General features: G+C 39.0%; 1 protein-coding gene across 1 annotated transcript in view; it reads right to left on the minus strand.

The window, feature by feature from the left end:
* Window positions 1-2936: 2936 nt before the first annotated feature.
* LOC108365801 (uncharacterized) overlaps window positions 2937-20723 on the minus strand; it is a 49868-nt gene continuing 32081 nt past the window's right edge. The window contains exons 5-6 of the mRNA XM_017619960.1: window positions 4444-4581; window positions 2937-2941 (exon numbers count right to left, since the gene is read on the minus strand). Of these exons, the coding sequence (XP_017475449.1) occupies window positions 2937-2941; window positions 4444-4581 (143 nt within the window). The remainder of the gene's footprint in view (window positions 2942-4443; window positions 4582-20723) is intronic.

Genomic DNA, 20723 nt, shown 5'->3' on the forward strand with positions numbered 1-20723 from the left:
GCAGATGAACGAGATATTGAAGAACCTCCCTTCGATGTGGATTGTGGGGAGACGTTCGCCCTTTAGATGGCAGCTGTAGTAGACGTCGCAAGGCTCCAGACACTTTTGCTTTACTCCGTCCAACGCATGTCTTGGAGGGCAGTAATTTACTCAAAATTTAGGAGGCATGGGAGTCAAACGGGCCTCCGACTCGGATTCGATGGGTGGAAATAAATGTCGGTTGTTGTTGTTGTAGCAGCTGTGGAAGACCCAAGAAACATGCAGCCTCTATAGGATCTGTCCACAGAGTCGTTAGTTGTGTGTGGTTTTGAGGGCATGCGAAGAGATGTTTCGAGTCGTGGGATGTCTGTCCGCATGTCGGACCTTTCATTGGGCACATCTGCATCTAGTCTGCTCAGGTAAGAGTTCAACCTGCGGCAGTAGCCAGAGCGAAGTTCGGCTATTGTGGTTAAAAGCTCACACCACTATTTTTGTTTGTGTGCCAGTGTTATTGTGTATTTATGCGTAATGATTACACAATATTTTGCAATTTTTTATTTACCTACATACATATATATGTATGCGTATTGATCTTTTGTTTTCGAAAAACTGCGTAATCGCTTGATGGGCAAAAATTTCGCAAACTGGTGTAGGCTGGTTGCTAGGAGCTATAAACTCATAATATTTTTTGTATCGCCCATAGATAACGACCAAAGCATGTACATATGTATGTTTCTACTCAGCGTAAACTTTACGCGTCACTTTATGCCTTTGCTTGAGTATACATAACTACGCATACACCCACATACACATGTGCGTATGCATAAGATATGAATACTTTACGCACGCAACATGCTGCTGAGTCAATAACTTGAAAACGTCAACGAAATTCGATGAATTTATCATGAAATTGCGAGAAATCGCTGCGAATTTCTGGGAAAATTTATAGTGCGACCAAGACGTATGTATGTATGTAAGTATGTAGACGCAGACGCGTAAGTTGGCGCGAACACAGACACAGCCGCCTGTTGTGACTACGCTCCTTCGACACAACGCACCCCTCAGCTGGTTTTGCTTTACTTTTTCATTGCCAACTGTTTTCCAACGCCAGGAAACAGTACCAGAAAAAAGCAGCATGAAAAACAAAAAAAGGCCGTATATGGCAACATGTACATACATACATACATAATACACCTCGTAAACGACAACATTTTTCGTCGCCCCTTTGACTTGCTTTGCGTTGAGTGGTCTGATCCAAACGACAAAAAAAAGAAACACATGGGAACTTTGGACTGGGCTTAGTGTATCTCAAAGGCGTTTGTTGACTTTTGCAATACCTCATCCAGTTCGTTGTCATTTATGCGAGCATATGTTCATATGTATGTATGTATGTATGTGCATACACGCTTATGTGCGAGTGCCTTGAATTTTTGGCGCTCTTCCGTTGCGCTTGCTGTTAACTTGGGAGCTATGGGGCAATGCGGTGAGAATCTTTTGTCGAGGTCGGCGTTGAAAAAAGTGTTCCAAAGCCGCTACATGTATCTAAATATGTACACATGTAAGTATGTACATATATACTTACATACATACATAGTTATGTGCGTATGAATATATGCACATTAGGGTGGTCCTTAAATGTAGGAAGCAAATTTGTATAACAGATTGTCCAAGCCTCGAACCCCTGCGTCGATGCTACTATAGTCGAAAATATCACATATAAATTTTGGCCCCGAGTTTGGGTATTAAATGAAAAAGAATGTTTTTAATTTTTAGAGTCTCCATGGAGCATCTGAAATTGAACCACATTGCGACACGCCTTAACCGACTCCAAATGGGACCAAAATTTCTATGTGAAATCTGTGTCCGTGGTATTACCGACTGAAGGGGTTAGACTGAAAAAAAATCGCTTATTTGTTTTTTTAATGACCACCCTAATGTACATACGAATACGTATTTATGAATATATTTAGTATTAATGGTCTCACTTATGCGTTGCTGCGCATATGACGTACCCATTAACGACCTGTCCGCCGGCGCATTGACATTGCTGGACGCACAGATCATATGCGTACGCAGAGTTGCCCTGTAGGTAAGTGATTGTGTTTCATAAACTGCAAAAATTATGCTCCAGCGATTGTCTTGGGTTTGAAAAAAAATATGTGTAGTGAAACCTCGATATAACGAAGTTGAAGGGGTTGGACAAATGCTTCGTTGTATATGTATATAGTTTCGTTTCATTTATAAGATACAGTCGGTGTATCTGATATTTAAATGTGTAAGCGACTGGAATAGAAGTTCAAAAGATATTTTGCAACGTATATAGGTATGTACCAGTGGTTTGGGTTCAATTGAGCATATGAATCGTGCCACTCACTGATGTGCTACACAAAACCAGTCGATACAAGGGAAAACTCCCCAAGGAGCCGTTTCCAAGAACAAGCCCCGAGAGCAAATATAGTACACTCCCCCCCCGTGGTTCCCCGTGGTAACAGAATTAAGTCTCTGGTCAGACCTCGTAGCCGAAACTACTGCTAGCTGAGCCTCCACTCCACTCGAGAAATGGCAAGATTTGACGAGGGTCCTCGGGGCTCTCATACCCGTAATTCCAAAAATGTGGAATATCCCTGGGGGCATTTTCATTATGGTTTCGGCATTTACAGTCGGATCTTAGGTAGGATATATCGATGTTTGTCCCAAAGTTAATTAACCTCAGGTACGCCGTTCTATGTAGTAATTACCCACTATATCTAATTTCTTGTCGCCCTAATAAACCACCCTAATGCCAGTAAATGAAAAAGGAAAATCTTGGAACTGCATTTCAACTGACCACAGTCTTTCGTGAGCAATTTTTTAATAATGGCAAAGATTAACTGGAAGATCTGCTAACGAGGAAATCTTAGCGTTGTTCTGTTTGTTTTTGAGCAAAAGGGTAAATTAAAACAAAAAAAAAAATAACCTTAACCTATAGATGTGCGATAAAGTTATATTTTATAATGAAGAATATTTTTTACCGGTATAAAGAGATATGAAATTTGATGAAGTTAAAATATTTTGAATATTTTTTTAGGTTTTTGAAATTAAAATTTGAGCATTTTAACGCCATGTGGGTTCACTAGTTTTGATTAATCCAGTAGAGGACTTTAAAAAAATTGTTTATCGCCTAATGTAGGTATCACCGAAAACTTTAAAAGGGCAACCCTAGGTTCGGCCAAAAAAAGTTTTTGTTTTTTGAAATTACCATGCAGAAATACGTTACCTTGGAATCAGGGATGTGCGACGAGCTGATTTTTGTTAGCGCTTGTAAGATGGTACGGTCTAATGTATGTACATACATATGTACAACGGTTTTTGACAATTTTTAGCTTGTCTCACTCCTCTAATTGTTAATTTACTCGTATTTACGCTGTCAATGTTGGTTTACATCAGTTAAGCATTTAATTTCAACTCTTTTCCACGCTTGTTGGTACTAATGTCATCACCGTATTTATTGTTGTTTTTGTTTTAAGCAGTCATAATATAAACTCTAGCTAGGCTAAGCAAACCTGAAATACTGCCATACCTATTGCTGATGTCGGTTGGCGCATCCCTGGTCAAATCGCAGAACCGGATGATCAGCCGATGTGGCCGTACAATGTTGTTGAAAATACTGAGTGTTTTATTAGTATGTCGTACATACATATGTATATACTTAGTATATTCGCTCGCCTTGTCAACGTCCTCTAATGTGTTTAACCGGCCACTTGTAGATATTTATTTATTTTTATTTTTTTGTTTTTTTTTTGCCTAATGACAAAGGCTAATATTTTCTTCCTGTTACATTGCATTCACTCAACTGGCACTTACTCCCTTTCTACGTACGTACATACATACATACATACATACATAGTACTCGGGCATATTTGGTACCAATCGCCACTTTCGACTTACCTTTGATATCGTCCGGCTGCAGAGCGTTATCTGTCCAAACAGTCCAAATCAAGCAGTCGCAGCGCAGCGCAGTCACTGGCAGGCAAACAGGCCGTCCGTCAATCGGTCACTTCGTCAAGCTGTCAGCCATTTAGGCGCTTCAAATATTTGTTAATCAGCTCGCGCCCAAATGTCAGGTCCACTGTTTTCTTTTTTTTTCACTTTGTTTCTGATCTTTCAGTTCGATGCATCTGCATGTTTGTCCAAGTCAAACGCAATGGTCAAACATCTGTCGTCGCTTCAGCCGCATTGGCGTTCGTCATGTATGTATGTACATACAAGTACGCCCGCTCTTTCGAGTGCGCCTGCGCGTCTGCTGTGTCAACATACCGAGTATGTAGATGAATGAGGTATATATGGAAAATATTTGTTGCACTTTGTTGTTAATGTGTTAAAACAATAATCGCCGTTTTGCATATATTTACCAGCCGCATACTTTTGCCATAAATATCACATACATACATACATATCTCATGTCAAAATATTGCATTTGTTTACTTCTATTGGTGCGTTGTTGCGTTGTTGCGTTGGTGCAACGCATGCATTGTGTGGCACGGCACATTTGTTCGGCCAGAAAATTGTTTTGTACCGCCTCAACGCTGGCATTGTGGTGTGTCGCTTTGTGCATTGTTGTACCTATGCGTGTGTGGTAAATTTCAATAATTTGTCATGGAAAAATTTAGCATAAATTATAAACTATTTAGTGTGTATGCATACATACATACATACATATGTACTTATGTATACTTTTGCTAGATTTCTTAAAGAGTTTGTTTGCTTTTGCAGTTATTACTGCCCTATTACTGCTTTTTTACAATAGTAATGTACACGTGCGCCAGCATTGTTTGACGTTGGTTGCATGGTGGTCCCGATAACTGCATTTTATTTAACGCAGCGCTGGCGAGAAAGGTTCAAATCATAAAAAAACTTACAGATGGATATTTTTTTTTGGTGGCTGTGAGGTAGATCCGACTAGTATTGGGAAATTAACACAGCAAGGGCCTTTGCGATGTCGGAACGGTACTCAGCTAAGATCAAGGATCATTTCAGGTCGTAAATAGCTCCGACATACGAAAATAATGTTTGATCATGGCTGTTAGGTATAGTAGGATCGAGGCGTTGCTCGCTTCTGAGCTGTATATCGGCCAGGCGGGGGCACTTAAATAGCCTAGACCTCTTGAAAACCGGTTGCTCCAGGATTTATTTAATTTATGGTCTTATCCGGCTTTTTCGCCACTCGTGGGACAAAAAATTAAACAAAACGGCGAAAAATCAAAGACAATAACGTAAAGAAAAATACCGCCACTATTAAAAATTGTGCAGAGCAGTTACCTAAACAATCTGGGGCTCATGCAGCACAGGGCCCCTCGACCAGTCACGGGGTGAATAAAATCGTAAGCAGTTCAAAGCCAACGGCTAAGCCGGGCCAGTTTCAAATTGACACTCCTGACACAGGTGGAGAGGGTCAAAGTGAGCAGGTTGCAGCTCTAATGGTGTGCAGGCGTCTTGCGCGAAAATCCTGGAGATGTAGCCTCCATATTCTAAGATAGCTTTACAACTTAATAATACAACAAATGATTACCTATGGGGCGGTAGCTTGGGTTTCACGAACTACCCTAGCCATGGTGAGGTAAACGCTGACCAAGCTACAACGGCTGGCATGCGTATGTATGATGGGAGCGATGCGCATATGTCCGACAATAGAGGTGGAAGTAGTCCTCTCACTTGAGCCTCTTCATATAACCATAGAACAGGTAGCCAAAAGAACTTTGCTCAACATTTCGAGAGAGGGATTTCGAAAAAAGGTGAGGTAATTTCCTCTAGGAGTGTGTAGAAGCTAGAGCCCTCGCTCCCGCTAGCCCTGTTCCCTAGAGATGACATAGGCAAAACCATATATTTTGAAAAGAGATTCAAAATAGAGCTTTGCAGCAAAGCTACCTGGAGTGTCTCAGTCTTCGAGGCACTACAGCATAGTTGCACTCTGCACTGATACACAGATGTCTCGAAGACCTCAGAAGGAATAGGGGCTGGAATCATCGAACCCAGCATCAGGATCTCTGTCGCTATGAAGAAATAGCCGAGCATTATTCAAACAGCGGAGACAATCATGAGTAGATGGTATAGAAAAGAGAGAATCATAATTCTAAGTGACAGCTAGGCGGCACTCAAGGCCCGTATATCCTATGAAGTGAAATCATCGTTGGGAGATACAATAACATCAAGTTAATGGAGAGTAGGGAGGTGGCGGACTGTCTCGCAAAAGGGGTGGCGAAAACCAAAAAAAAAAAACAGACATCGATAAGCCCAGTGTGGTAGAGAAGAGACTGTAGACCTACCTGACGACCTCACAATAGTCATAAGTGGCAAATTTCCCTAAACAGTGGGCGATGTTATGCCGGGAAAACTAAGGAGAGTAGAAAGCTAGGCTAACTATAAACGTTCTGGGAATAAACCCAAGCAACATGGACTTTGTAAGTATTTACTCGAAAATAAAAGATTAACAAATAAAATAGAGTGGTCAAGCGAGCCAGTTATTTAAAAAATATGAATATTGAGCACATTTTTTAGAAAGAGCAAATGGATTCCACTAATGAAGCGCTGCAAATCTTCCATTTATGTGTTCGAAAGCGGGGGATCCTGCGCTTTTGCAGAAGTCGCGAGCAGCCGATTTAGAGAGCTAGCTCCGAAGTATTCACCGAATTTTGTGTCTAAGTTTACGCGATAAATCAAAAACACAGAAGTCTTTACGCCTACGACCCAATAAATTCTAATACTGCCAACAGCTTCGGCATCCTGTCCGAGCGACAATAATTCCCAAGCGTTTGCTCAGCTGCACACTGCTCCATTACGGCAATATAGACTTGTCTAAACATTTTACGACTTTGAAGGAAAATTTTATTACCATCATAACTATTGTTATTAAAGTTTATCAGCAGCGAAAAATCGCTACAAAACCTAAGCAGCATCCTTTCGCCGAGCAGCATACTTTCTCACATCCCCACCCGTTGCCGACAGACAAGAGGTAAAGTAGCGAAAAAAAAAGAAAAGGTGAAACACATTTAGTAGTTACGCCCATGAAATACAAAACAAAATTTTTTCGGTAATAATAGAATAAAAAACAATAAAGCATTGCAGCAGCAAAAAAAAATGTTATCGCGTAACAATCAGCATCACAAAAGTGACTGTCGCAGTGACAACTAGCTGAAATAGAGGAGGCAGCAGTCTTTCTTTTTTAGCTGCTTATTCTTACCTTTTGAAAACGCGAGCATAACAACAACAACAACAGCAGCAACAATTATAATATTTAATGTACGCCTCTTTGACCCTTCTACAGCAGCAACTGTTGCAGAGGCTATTCACTTGCTATGTACTATTTGTTTTTGTAATGCGTACGTGTCGCATGATTTGTCACTGCATTTCTGATTTCTTCTGCACCTCGCTTGGTTCTCGCTTGGCTTTTGCCGCCGCCCCTAGTTATCATAAACGCCTTTACACATTGTCATTGTCATTGTCATTGGGTTGGTTGTAATGTTGTTGGTGTACTTGTTATTTATGTTGCAGTTGCAGTTGCGGTTGAACAATTTAATATGCAAGTGATGCAACTATACTAAAGATTTCTTATCAGTTGTGCTGGTACAGGGCGAGTGAGAATGATGCTGATGCGATCTGTTGGGCTCGCACGGTCGCTCGCTCTTTACTGTAGCCTTGACTCCGGCATTTGTGTACATATACTTAGTATATTTTTCGCTGAACGTGTTGGCTTATTTGTGAATCATTGAAGGAAAATTTGTAACGCCACGTACATGGTGTTCCCAATTGCAGGTTTGTTGTTTGTTGTAGAGTAAAAAAGCGCATAGGTTGTATTTACTTTTATACCCAACTCACATGCTCATTGATTAGAAGAAGTAGATGCACAAATAAATATTTAGTTAGTAGTAGAGGGAAGTCCATTTTAGACACTATAACACCAAAAAGAAGTGAAACGCTGAGGACGGGACATTTCACCAATGCTCTCCGCATCCTATAACACTTAGTCAACGTCACCGAAGGCTTTTTAAAGCGATAGCGTATGGCCTCTTGTCAATAGGTTTCCTCAGCTCTCTCCAACCGAACCAAATAAGCCTCCAGTCGTGCGTTGGAAGGTTTGGTGCGCAGTAGCAAAGAATTTCTTAGACATCTCTAGATACAGATTTCGTGATCCCAGACACGAGCCCACGGACGTAGGGTAGAACCTAGATGGAAGGTGAACTAGTCTGACTAAAAAATAGTAGGGAGACGATGAGAAAATAGACTCGACTGACAGTCAAGTGGCCCTTTAAGTCCTCAGATCACAACAGGTAACATCCAAACTGCTGATGAAAAGCTTTGACAAGCTGAAAAGTTTTGGGCTCACTAAAATCTCTGGATTCCGAGCATTAGCGCACACAAGGGGTGGGTTTTGGGGTTCAAACCCCCCCTAAAGCTAATAACCTCAAATACGAACTGTATCTTAAAGCTAAGAATCCAGCTCTCAAGAAAAATCACAAGAAATATTTTTTATTATTTCTGTTGAAAAAGAACTTCCCTTTCGCTATAAATTTTCTTGAAGAAATAAATATACGAGCATTTTTCTTGAGAAATGCAAACTGATTTAAGAAATTTTGGTAAAGGATTTAAGAAATTTCTTGTGCGTAATTTTATGTACATATATGAATTTTTCGCTTTTCTTGAGGGCTACTAAAAGTTTAAAAAGCACCATCTCCATCGAAAACCAGCAGCAAGATTCCCAGCATTTGCTACAGCTGATTTTGATCGCCAAAAATCTCCAAAAGAATAGCAGGAACGCCTAACAACACGCAACATTTAGTTACATGCCAGACTTAGCCGATTAGTTACACATTACAGCTATTACTTTTCGCTTCAGTATACTTTTAGGCCCACTGCTTTTCATTTAGAGAATTATTGCGACGAAAATTTAGCGTAGCGACCAGAAATCGAGGAAAATGATCATTAAAGCTATTTTTTTAATTTCTTTTATTACTTTTGAAAGTTGAGCGCATCCTGTGTTTATAGAACTTTTTATTAAACAAGTAATTTTTAAGCAAAAAACACAACCAACTTCAATTCTCATATATAAATTTAGGAATACCGTTAATTTTTTCATGATCCAATGATCGGATCTAAACGAAATTACAGGACGACCCATGAGGTACCATCTTTCCGAAAAAAAAAGAAATTTAAATCGGTTCACGTCGTCCAAAGTTATGCGGTAGCATACATAAAAAAATAAAAAATATTTTGACGAATTAATAACCTCCCTCTTTTTTGGAGTCGGTTTAAAATGTTTCAGTTCCTTGTTAATTTCATGTAATAAAGTGCAATTTATTAAACTTTAAAAGGTTTATTTTTTTATTACATACTGTACATAAAGCTTGCACAAATGTATTTTAAAGAGCATATTATCTGAAGCAAATTTCAGAAGTATAAACCCCTCCCAAAATATATTCCTGGGTGCGCCCCTGATTCCGAGGCATGATGGTATTGAATGAAATAAGACTGTCGGAAAACTTACGTAGAAGGGAGTATCAACCTCTTTTATTGGCCCAGAGTCCTTCTGCGGCATAGGAAATCGGGCACTCTCTGCCATTTCCAAGCTGGAGGAAGAGCCTCAAAGGCATCTATCTACTAGGCATAGGGCTTTCCAAAGCACTTTTTAGTGATGCAGATTTTGATTAAAGGATATCAAAACTGCACATCGCAACTAGGGAAGTTGTTCGGCACTGTTTCACAAACGCTTGTGTGAACATTTCATACCAAGGGCGTAGTAAAACTCATAGATTTAGGTTCAATAACTAAAGTTCCTCGCAGATACTGGGCTAATAAGTAGACACACTATGTTTCTGATTACTACCTTCTCCGAGGCTGATATCAACCATATTCGTTGGGTATAAAATTTGTCCAACAAAAATTTAATCAAGTTGAGTAGCTTTGTGCGTACATCATCACATTTCGGGTGCCACACGTACGAATTTTGAATATTTAACATCTTTTATGCTTTTATGATCAGTTGTTAGCTTCAACTAAAAAAACAAAAAAACAACAACAACAACAAAAGAATCGTGAATATCTTACAGTGTCCGTCTGGCTATCGCTTCATCTGACAAATACTTTATACTAAAATTTCACCGCAAACATATTACAAACATACAAATATAGTTCAACATGGTACTACGGAGCTGGAGCTGGAGCCCCGTACGTGTGCCCCATTGAGCGGATGTGATGTTATGTATGTGTCAGCTCCTGCGTCCACTTATGAACATACATACTTACGAGTACAAGTTGATATCGCCGGTGGCGCTCAATGAACTCTCAACATGTTCACCACCTTTGTTGTTGTGGTGCTTGTAGCAGACTTTTTTCCTTTCCTAATTTTCACACAAGTATGGTTCATTTTATGTACACTGGTTTCCTTTCCACCTTGTGGCAAGCAAAAGTGATTCTAATCTTTATGTTTTATTAGTTTTCTTTTTCATTAGGTGCTCAGACGTGCAGTAATTTGTTGGAGTTTTTTGTTTTTTTTTTTTTGTTTTACTCTCATTTGGGTTTGGAGTTTGACATTTGATGTTACCAAATTTTCTGTGCCGCCAGAAGCATCTGCACAATGTTCATATGTATATATGTATGTATGTACATGTATGTTTGTATATGTATGCAAGCACGGCTATCATATGCAGTTGGAAAGGTGAATCTTGAAAATAGTATACATTCGTCAACAATTAATTATAAATATCTTACTTTTGTGTCGACTCAGTTTGCGTACGTGTGACACACAATCCTTTATTTTTTTTATATTCATAAAAACATTTTTTGTTTTTTGTTTTTTTTTTGTTTTTGTGGGGACATGATGTGGTCGTTCTTTATTAATTTAACTTACACACTCTCTTATGCATGTATTTATATAGACATATTTTGTTAGTGTGCTTATATGATTTTTGAGTTATAGTTTCCGCTACTGATTATACGCCATTGATAATAAGTTTGTTTTTAGTTTTTGTGTTTTTTATGCTGTGGTTTTTATTGTTTTAAATGTCCCTAAACATAAATGGAATTTTTATGTTCATTTAATGAACTGAATTGCTTTCTGGATACAAAATAATAACTGCATAGGTATTTGTGCATTAGAAATAATAATATTTTGGCGCTTACGAAAATTTCTACGTGTTTGGCCGCGCAGCGGTGTATTGTATATAGAATTGGAAGCTTCAGGGTGGGAGCTTCAGTTTCAAAACGACGCTTGAAGCTCAACTGATCTGACTGAAAAACATTAAAGTTAACTTTATTTGTTATACTAGCTCTGTAGTTGTGGGCTATAGAAGGGATAAACAGCTTTCTACAAGTCAGGATCATTCCTTTGCACAATTTCTCGCCCTAAGCTGCACCAGGTCTCGCAAAGAAAATACGCTGCAATATCCTCGACCTGCATGTGAGATAAACCGCTGACAATTCCGCTATACTTGGCCCCATAATTGGTTCCGGTCCCACTGAGCGTTTCAACAGCTCACAGTGCGCCAACTTAACTGAAATTTCGTAACCTTAAATACCATTATTTTCCAGTTAACGACATAAGTTTAACCTTATTTAATTTTGTAACGTAGTTAAGTCTCAGCTTACATTCCTGTAAAATGATCGATGTCGCGCGGAGGGTTCCTAAGGACTTTTAGGCAACATTGCTGTCAGTGCAGATCTTAATTTAAGTTTCTGGTTGGAATACAAATCGATCTCTTTTTATCTTTACCTCTTAAAAATTTACTTCCAAAAAACCAAAAGAAATATTTTAATTGTCTCCTTCAAATCTGAAATTATGATAAAGCTGTAATTTGTACTTCGAAATAATTCAAAAAAACTGTAAGCTTGTCTAGAAAACTGTGATTTACAATTAAAACTAAGAATATGTCAAGATTGGTATTGATGTACTTATGTTCTTATGTGACAAAGTTTCATTATATTTAGGGAGTTCACAAGGTGTTGTATACTGTCGTACTGTTGTATGTCATAAACTTTAAACGGATAAAACTATACTTAAGGAATTCGCAAGCTAACATAAAAGTTTTATTATGAAATTTCACACCGTTAAAAAATAGTTGGTGGTGATTTCAAGTCCTCTAAACATTTATTTAGCCGTTAAAAACTTTACAACATACGACAATACGACACGTACGACACCTTGTGAACCACCCAATTATTTTGACTAAGGGCCAATTTCACAGTGCGTAGTTAACTCAGAATCGACAGTTAACTAGAGATTTTCAGTACAAAATTCTGTAGTTAACTCCCGATTCTGAGTTAACTACGCATTGTGAAATTGGCCCTAACTAAGCCAATTACAAAGCGAAGCGACATGCGATGACAAAGAGCAAGAATACAAACGTGAAGGGGAAAACGGACACGAAAACGAAGACGAGGAAGAATTCGAAAACGATTACAAAAACGGAAACGAAGACTAAGAACATATACGAATACGAATACGTGGAGGAAGATGAAGTTGAGTACGAATACGAATACGAATACGAAGACAGATACCATTGCCACTTTCATTACCATTACCCATTACAAATTTCTGCAGTATGAAATTAATTAAAAATAAATCGAAGTAGTGTGGCTCCCTTTTTCACTGTTGATTGACAGATGGCGCAGGTGAAATATTAACTCACGCAAGACACTGGTAATGGCAGATTTTTATTAGCCATTATTATATGGTTTTGCGAATGTACCGCTAATGCTTAATATATTGTATTTGTATTGATTTATTTAATTCAATTCAATAAAGTCGTAACGCATATTTCATGTAAAAGTATAAACGAAAACAAATTTAGTAGAGCGTACTTTACATGGAATAAAATTCACAACAGCACAGAAAAAAAATTATTACGCGAATCCTTTAGCCGCTCTAAATTAGCCCTTTATTTATAATGCTAAAATTTAATCTGCTATAAAGCTGCATACCATACATTTTTCTAATGGCAGATCAAAAAGTTTAAATTTTTAGCAAGGACCGAGAACAAATGGTAAGATCGTAACTAAATGTCGTTCTCGTAGTTTTGCTCCCAAAAACGCTTCAAAACCAAACCGAAACAAGAAAAAAACTGTCGAGAACGTTCTTAATGGGAATTATATAAGAAAAACCCCGGTGGAATGTTCCCAAAGAAAAGAAAATGCGAATACTTTCGGAAAATTTTTGCAAAGGAGCAAAATGGGAACGAAAGTATCCGGAACGTTTTGGCAGAGAACAAAACGGAACAGAATTCTTCTCAATTACCTAGCTCTTCAGTTATTATATGTATCGATAGTCTAAAAGTAACTTAGTAAATAAATATTTCTGCCAAGTAGCAAAGAAATTAAAAGAATTATTTTAATTTGCGACAAAAACGAAAGCAGTACTGCGTTGTAAATTAATCAAGTATGCCAAATTAATTTCGAAACTTTCCAATGGAATTTACTAACCAATTAAAATTATCGGAATTTCCACCAAGAATGAATGAGATGTCAAAGAGTGCAACTAATTTCAGTAATTTATTGCGATATATCGTGACTTCAGAAGTCTTACATTTTGTGCATTTACAAACATAAGAACAAAGATATTTACACAATCTTTAAAAAATGACAATGTCCGTATACACCCTCTCTTTTTTTTTTTTGTTGGGAACACATGGCACTTTGTTTTCGTATATTTATTTATACTTCTATGTAATGATCTTGTGTTTTTTGATCGTGTGAGCGATCAGGTCGGCGATCCTCATTTGCTGAAGACAGGGGGTATTCACACACGCACACATATACATATAGGCTTTGTTAAAGTGCTTACGTATGTATGTATGTATGGTTTCGACATGCCAAATAAATAAATATGTATGTATGTATCTACAAATACGTGCATAGGTAAGATATCGATGAATAGACACTATGACAAGCGGAGCTGATCAAAGTCATTGAAATATGAATGAAGTTCATTAAAAACTGATCAAATCTCTCAGTTCGATAGACAATAGAGTATCGAACAAATAGAAATTACACGGCGACATGTTGACAAAAACACGCATACATATGTACATTGTACAAATCAGTACACATACACAATCTACATACATATGCGTGCATTGCCAAGCCACAGCCGCAAAAGGTATCCCATGGAGGAGCAGGCAGCCGTCTCCATAGGCGGCGGCACAAATTCTGTCTCAATCGAGCGAATGCTGTTGCCAAGAGGAAGTCCACAAATACTCGCACATACACCAGTTTTTAATGTTGCGGACATGCTGTTGTAAAAATATACATATGTATGTACAAGTAATCACCACACTGCGAGTCTTCAATAGATATAGCAAAGGTGAAAAGTAAGCAAATGTCAGGACATGTGTAAGATGCCTTTCTTCTGGCCTCTCTGTATGCATGCAATGATTTGTGTGTGTGTGTGGTGTGTGTGCGGTGTAACATCTTGTTTGTGTCCTGTGCCTTCAACTGGCAGCTGCTTACACGCTCTATTTTCCTAAAGACTTGCAGCTTCTTCCACTGTTCCATTGCGCTGCAGCCGTTAAGACGGCTTTTGATTTTATTTATTTATATTTTTTTTTTGGTTTTTGTTTTTATGCCTCTAAATGAAAGCACTTCCCGATCTTTGTTCGCCTGTCATTGGCATTGTTGGTCCTTTAATGCCAACACCTGACAAATGGACAAAAAAAAATAAATAAATTGAAAAATCTAATAAACATAGAAATCAATAGCTATGGAAAGCAATTGTGAATGTGAAATGAACAGTTATGTTGTTAATAGGAGCCCACCATGCGCCACATGCTTGCCCTCATCGCTCCACCGTACTACAGTGTACGGATAGTCATGGAAGGTTTCAAGCGACAATAAAGAACAGGAAGAAGCCTCAGTCAAAATGTTCCAGCATCAAGCGTGCCGCAATCTTTGGGTGGTGAGCGCTCACCGATCAGATATACATATACATATGTATATGGATTTATGTAATTCTCAACCTTTTTAGCAGTTGTTTGCACTTTAGCCGCTTAGCTATGTAGCTCAAATGCTCTACATACATAACTTCTATGTAGTCATCAAAAAACATTTGATTTATTGCTTGAATTTGTTGAATTGAATTGGTTCACGTAATCTCTATTGGCTTTGCGATCTTTATGATTTGGTTTGCAAAGTTTGTTTTTTTTTGTCGGTAGCACAACCTTGCATGACATCATATAGATACATTTGCGTGTATGTATGTATGTGTTTATGTATAAATGTATGTACATATGTGTATACAAGTCAATGTGCGAAATTTTTGTTAGTGTTGCATTCAAAATATTTGCAAATCTTCATTAATTTATGATTTGACCTTGGCAAAAGTGTTGCATGCGGACTGCAAATCTTTTAACCCTTAGATGCTTAATATGGAAATGAATATGAGTAGGGACGTCCTTAATAGATCCCTTTTGAATGAAATATTTGTCCAACTTTTTCCCAATCTTTGAAAATTTCTAGATTCTCAAGGGGCTGCACAACATCTTACACTAACACTTTTCCCGAGGTTTCACTAAAAGTTGAATAAAATTTCAATTCAAATTTGATGTCCAAGCTTTTCTCAAGTGGAGAACTCAGATTATTTTGCAAACAAAAAATGTGCTCTTTTGTTAGAGAATGGTTTGGTTCTCCAATTGAGGTACACTTGAAAATCAACATTGGACCATGGATTTTGTATTGGATCACTACTTGATCTAAAATCCAAATGCTTATTGGGATAGCTTAGTATTTCCAGCTCACTTAGCCTATTCATTAAAGCGAGGTTGAGTCACTGAGTCAAATCGGTGAGTTATCCAGACCAGACCGTCAATAACATCTAGGCAATTTAAAGTAATTGGATAAAATGTATCTGTAAAAAACATACAGTTTATCTTCTTCTTCTTACCTGGCACTGTAACCGGCTAATGGATTTCGACCAACTGATGCCAATTGGAAAAGTCAAGTGAAGCCAATTCTTCGTGCACCTGGTATTTTCATCGAAGCAGAGGAATTCCTCTTTATCTAGCACCACGAGCGTTCAGCGCGGTGAAGACTTTCAGGTCTAGAGGTTTTGCATCTAGTCGTATAAAGTTTTATTCGCTACACTATGGTCATCTGCCTCATATAAATAATTGGGCGAGTATTACGAGATATTTATAAAGGTGTCATGCAGGCAAGAGTGATTCCCTGAGCTGATGTTTTCATCGTTGCTAATTCTGGGTTGCAAACAAACGAAGTCATCTTTTTTCGAAATTATTACTTGCAGTAATGCGAGGCACGACAGTCGTGCGTATTTGATTGAAGACAAGAGATACTCCATCTTGTACATATACAACTCCAGCCGCTTTGATTCCATATCCACTTGGAAAATGGCAGCAAAGATGCCGCCGCTTTTACCGATAAAGGCGATTATATACGCTATTTCCAAGAATTTTTCATGAGCGGCTCAGCTCGGTAGATCATTACAACTTTACCAGAATGAGATTGAAAAAGTCGCACAACAGATTTGATTTGATTGATTTATTTGATTTATATTACTATACAAGTATACAATAGAGTAAAATGACTGCAGTATATTAAAAGAATTGCACAGTACTTGTTTAATAATATCTGCATTCTATAGTTCTATAGCGAAGCATCTTCTCGGTAATCTAGTTTGGGAGCAAAGGACCCGCAGAGCTCCTTTCTAATTCTGACTGAGCTTCTGGTCTTACTCGACGTCATTTTGCTCCTTTACATGTTGTCAAAAACGGATCTAAACCCGAGTAGAGTTAGTAAATGTCGATTGTGCTTTCGCAGAACTTTTTCACGATTTTTTTTTATGCTGAATACGTGGCCTAAAGCGGAAACCTGGTACATGTATTGGCGATTTTACCCAGTCTAATGCAACACTGATAAGGGAAAACGAAGATGCTGACGGTGGGCTTTAACTTTTCACACAATACTCTGGATAGGCGCTCATAAGAGAAGTCTGATTCCACTTTCGTCACCGCGTATAGCGGGTTCGTCCTTCTTGAGCACATCAAAATTCCAGCTGGTGAACTGTCAGCTTTAGAAAATTTCTTATTTTTCAGTCGTAAAATCGTCGAATTCATCTACTTCGTTGTCCTCGGTTAGGACTTTGGGTTCATTTTAGCTACTGCTTTCAGTGTTGTTGCCATTCAATAATGAGAAGAAGTTTCCCCTTTATAATTTTAGCATGCTGTGTGCGTTGATCAGTAGGCCGCCGTGTTTGCTCTTACAGTAGTTTTCCCTTGTCTTGAAGACTTCGGTATATCAGCCTAATTTTCTGTTAGAGTTTTGTAGAGTTTTTTCTGTCGGCTGCTTCCCCCGTGCCACCTGTTGTTTCGACTGCGTTGCAATCCAAATCCGTCTTCTGTGGCGGACTGCGATCTGAGAGGTGAGGGTTTATATGACATAACTTATTTGGTAGCCCCGTAGTTTTATGGATCCTGTTATGCTGGAACCTAGTGTTATAGACTACTTGCGATTTTGCAGGCCCCGGTGAAGTCGGTAAGCCTTAGTCATTTATCGAGCATTTCGTTGTAGAGGCTGAATTTTGCTACGCTGGGACTAATGATCCCTTCCTCTACCCTCTACCTCTATGACACAGGTCTTCTTAAATCCACGTTTCGCTAAGAAATCTCGAGAGGTTCTTTGGCTAAATGTCATTTTGGGCGTGTGCTTCTATGTAAAGTAATTCTAGAAAGCGAAGTCTGGTCCTAGTGAGGGCTTGACAGAGGCAACTAATGCGCGCTGCTACTGCCTGCTCTTCGTTGCAAAACCCACAATGATCAGAGTTAAAAACTCAAATGTTTGACAAGTTTTTCATTACCCTACAGTGGGCAGTATGAAATCTGAATAAATAGTTCATGCCAACTGATGTGAAGAAGTTATTCTGTTCTCCTTTGCGTTACATACGGAATTAAGGACTTAGCCTGTCTGTTACATTCCGTATTTTTTCGATAATGTTGCGCTTCTATCTTCATTCAGTTATAATAGTTTCGCCTAACGGAGCGCCATGGCAGACCAGTAAAGGATCCTGGGCCCATGAATCTATGTGCAGCCCCTTTTCTGACGAGAACATCTGCCACTTCATTGCCGCCGACTCCACTCTGCCCCCCGGGACCCATATGGATATAACCGTATAGTCCGTAATACTTTCAATGTGTCAACAAATGAAAGAGATCTCATCCGTGGCCGGATCGTTTTTTTGTTTTTTTTTGCCTGGAAGACTGTTTTAATAGGCTGATTGTACCCAAGTTAATTCAATAATCTGGAGGAGTACCCTTACAAAAGCACGCCATGGTAACTAATTGCTGCAAACCTCAATGGAACCTTGAACCGTATACGGAATAGTAGCTCCACTGAAGCTCCCTCCCTTTCTGATGCGACTCGTTGGTGGGAATTGGACTCACATATAAGTGAAAATTTCAGAAATTGGATAAAGCGACACAGGTCAAGAGTTCATCCGTCGGTTATATATGGAAAGTGCGGTTCCACCTGAACTTAACCGCTTAACTTGTTCCTACTCCGCAAGTCCGCTGTCGGCATACAACGCAAGTTTATTTGAATCGAGACAAGAAACAGTACACCACGGCCGCAAATCACCTAAGGGTTAAAACACCACAACCCATATTTGATCTGCTTAAGCCTTTAATTAAGTGCCACTGCCACAAAAATACACACACACTTTTGCTTTAAATGAATGCTTCTAGTTGTTTCTGCACCAACTACCGGCTACCAGGAATTCCCATTGATTGCCTCGCATTATTTTGGTCATCGATTATTTCAGCTACTATATTAGTATTGCAAGCAGTTCGACAGCAGTTGGGGGTCGCGGTGCTACCTCAGCGGCCGAAAAATTGCTACTGAGTAGCGCGACACAGCAAGATGCGGCGCAGCAATGAAGTCATCGTACGTACACTGAGGGAAATAATGCATAGTAAAAATGAATACTTTATATTTGATTGTCGTTTAAAAATGTTCGTATTTAAAAATAATATTTTCATACAAAATTTATTACGCACGTATTTGACTGTTCACATCTGAGTATGTATATGTAAGTGTACATACGCACCCCAAGCATGCAGAGCGCCGCACTGAGAGCGGTGACGAAACACACATACACACATAGCAAGAATGGTAGAATGAGAGTAGAATTCTCAAGAATTTCTGTCAATCGTGCATACATAGTACATACATATTTATCCGGACAAATCGCGTTCTTTGGTGTTGATGGATATTCAACATTTGAAAGCAAATTTATATGACTGGGTGTAGCTGAGTGCGCAAAGATGCTTGCCACAAGTTGTTGGTATCCGGAGATGGTCGGGTTCGAATTCCGCTGCAGGCAACATGCAAATAAATTTTTTTTTTAGTTTTTTCTTGATTATTCACTTCTCGGATGCTTTTTCAGTACGAACGCGGTCATTTTAATATGCGCGTAATTGAATTGAATATTTACCGATATACAGTACTTTCGTTGACGTTTATAGTAAGATCAATTACGTTTCTATTTGATTTTAATATTTTTTTCCCTCAGTGTACGCGCGGCAAACAGCTAACAGCGGGAAACGCTTATATTGACTAGAGTTGGCTAATCAGCGCAGCGTCGCGCATGCGGGGCTACTTGTGACCTTTATGCGCGCATGATGATGGCAACTACATGTGTACCTACTACTACGTGGTGTGTTGCGGCGCGACAATCATTTTACAATTGTCTAATTTTATTTTAAGAAAAACATCCAAACACAGCATCTAATAACCGCTATGCTTTGGCCACATTTTGTCTAGCGCGCATAGATATATATGTACACAAATATGCGTGTTTAATAGGATGCAATCCTGCAAAGGGTCTGTAAATTCAAGGTCTACGCTTCAAGTTGGAATAATTTTACAAAATTTAAATTTTTTCCCTAATCGCACTTTAACGTCTTTATATTCACATTTTTACGGTCGCTTTCAAAGCCGATTGTATTCGTGCATACATACATAAGTGAAAATACAAATATATATATATATATATATATATATGTATTTCTGAACTTTAATGACTTTTGCTTAGTCTGGTCGTGGTGGCTTTGTTTGTGTGGCGCATTCGTTACAGCAGCCGCTGTGAATAGCCGCAGCGCCGTGCGAGGTGCGCAGCGTTTATCACCTTCAACTTTTGTTGTTATTGCTACCATTCAAGGTATCATCCTTCGTATTTATGCATGTATGTATTTCCTTTTTTTCCTTTATTTTGTATTACAGCTTGGTATTTGCGCTATGAGCAACGCAATGCGTGTCACGGTCAAATTGAGGTGGCGATTAGCGTAACGAATCACAATTACATGCTTGCGTCCCTTTCGCGACAAAACAATCACAACACCATGCCCGGTTCTGTGCTCACACCCGACCCCGCTATAGAACAGCATTCACCCGCGTGCGCTCATTCACGCATGCGCACGAAATCGTGCTGTTTTCTGAAATTCGCTTACTGCCGCAGTGCGTCAAAATGCGAAGCGCGGTTTGGCTTGCCTGGCGGCTGCCACGTCCGAACAAGTGTGTGCGCTTATGCCGCTGCTTTTTGTGTCCGCATCTGTTGCATGCGCCAAGAGTGAACTGTCTTTATCGCTCAAATACACGCTTTGATTAGCGTCGTTGACAAAGGATTCTTCCCTCGTCTTCTTTCTGGCCGCGTAATTGGTTTAGCGGTGCGGTTAAGTTGGCTTCGGTTGGTTGACCTTTAACTTGGATACGCCTTC

Source organism: Rhagoletis zephyria, unplaced genomic scaffold, assembly GCF_001687245.7.
Source record: "Rhagoletis zephyria isolate East Lansing unplaced genomic scaffold, Rhagoletis_zephyria_1.1 Rzeph_scaffold_02004, whole genome shotgun sequence".
Lineage (NCBI taxonomy): Eukaryota > Metazoa > Arthropoda > Insecta > Diptera > Tephritidae > Rhagoletis > Rhagoletis zephyria.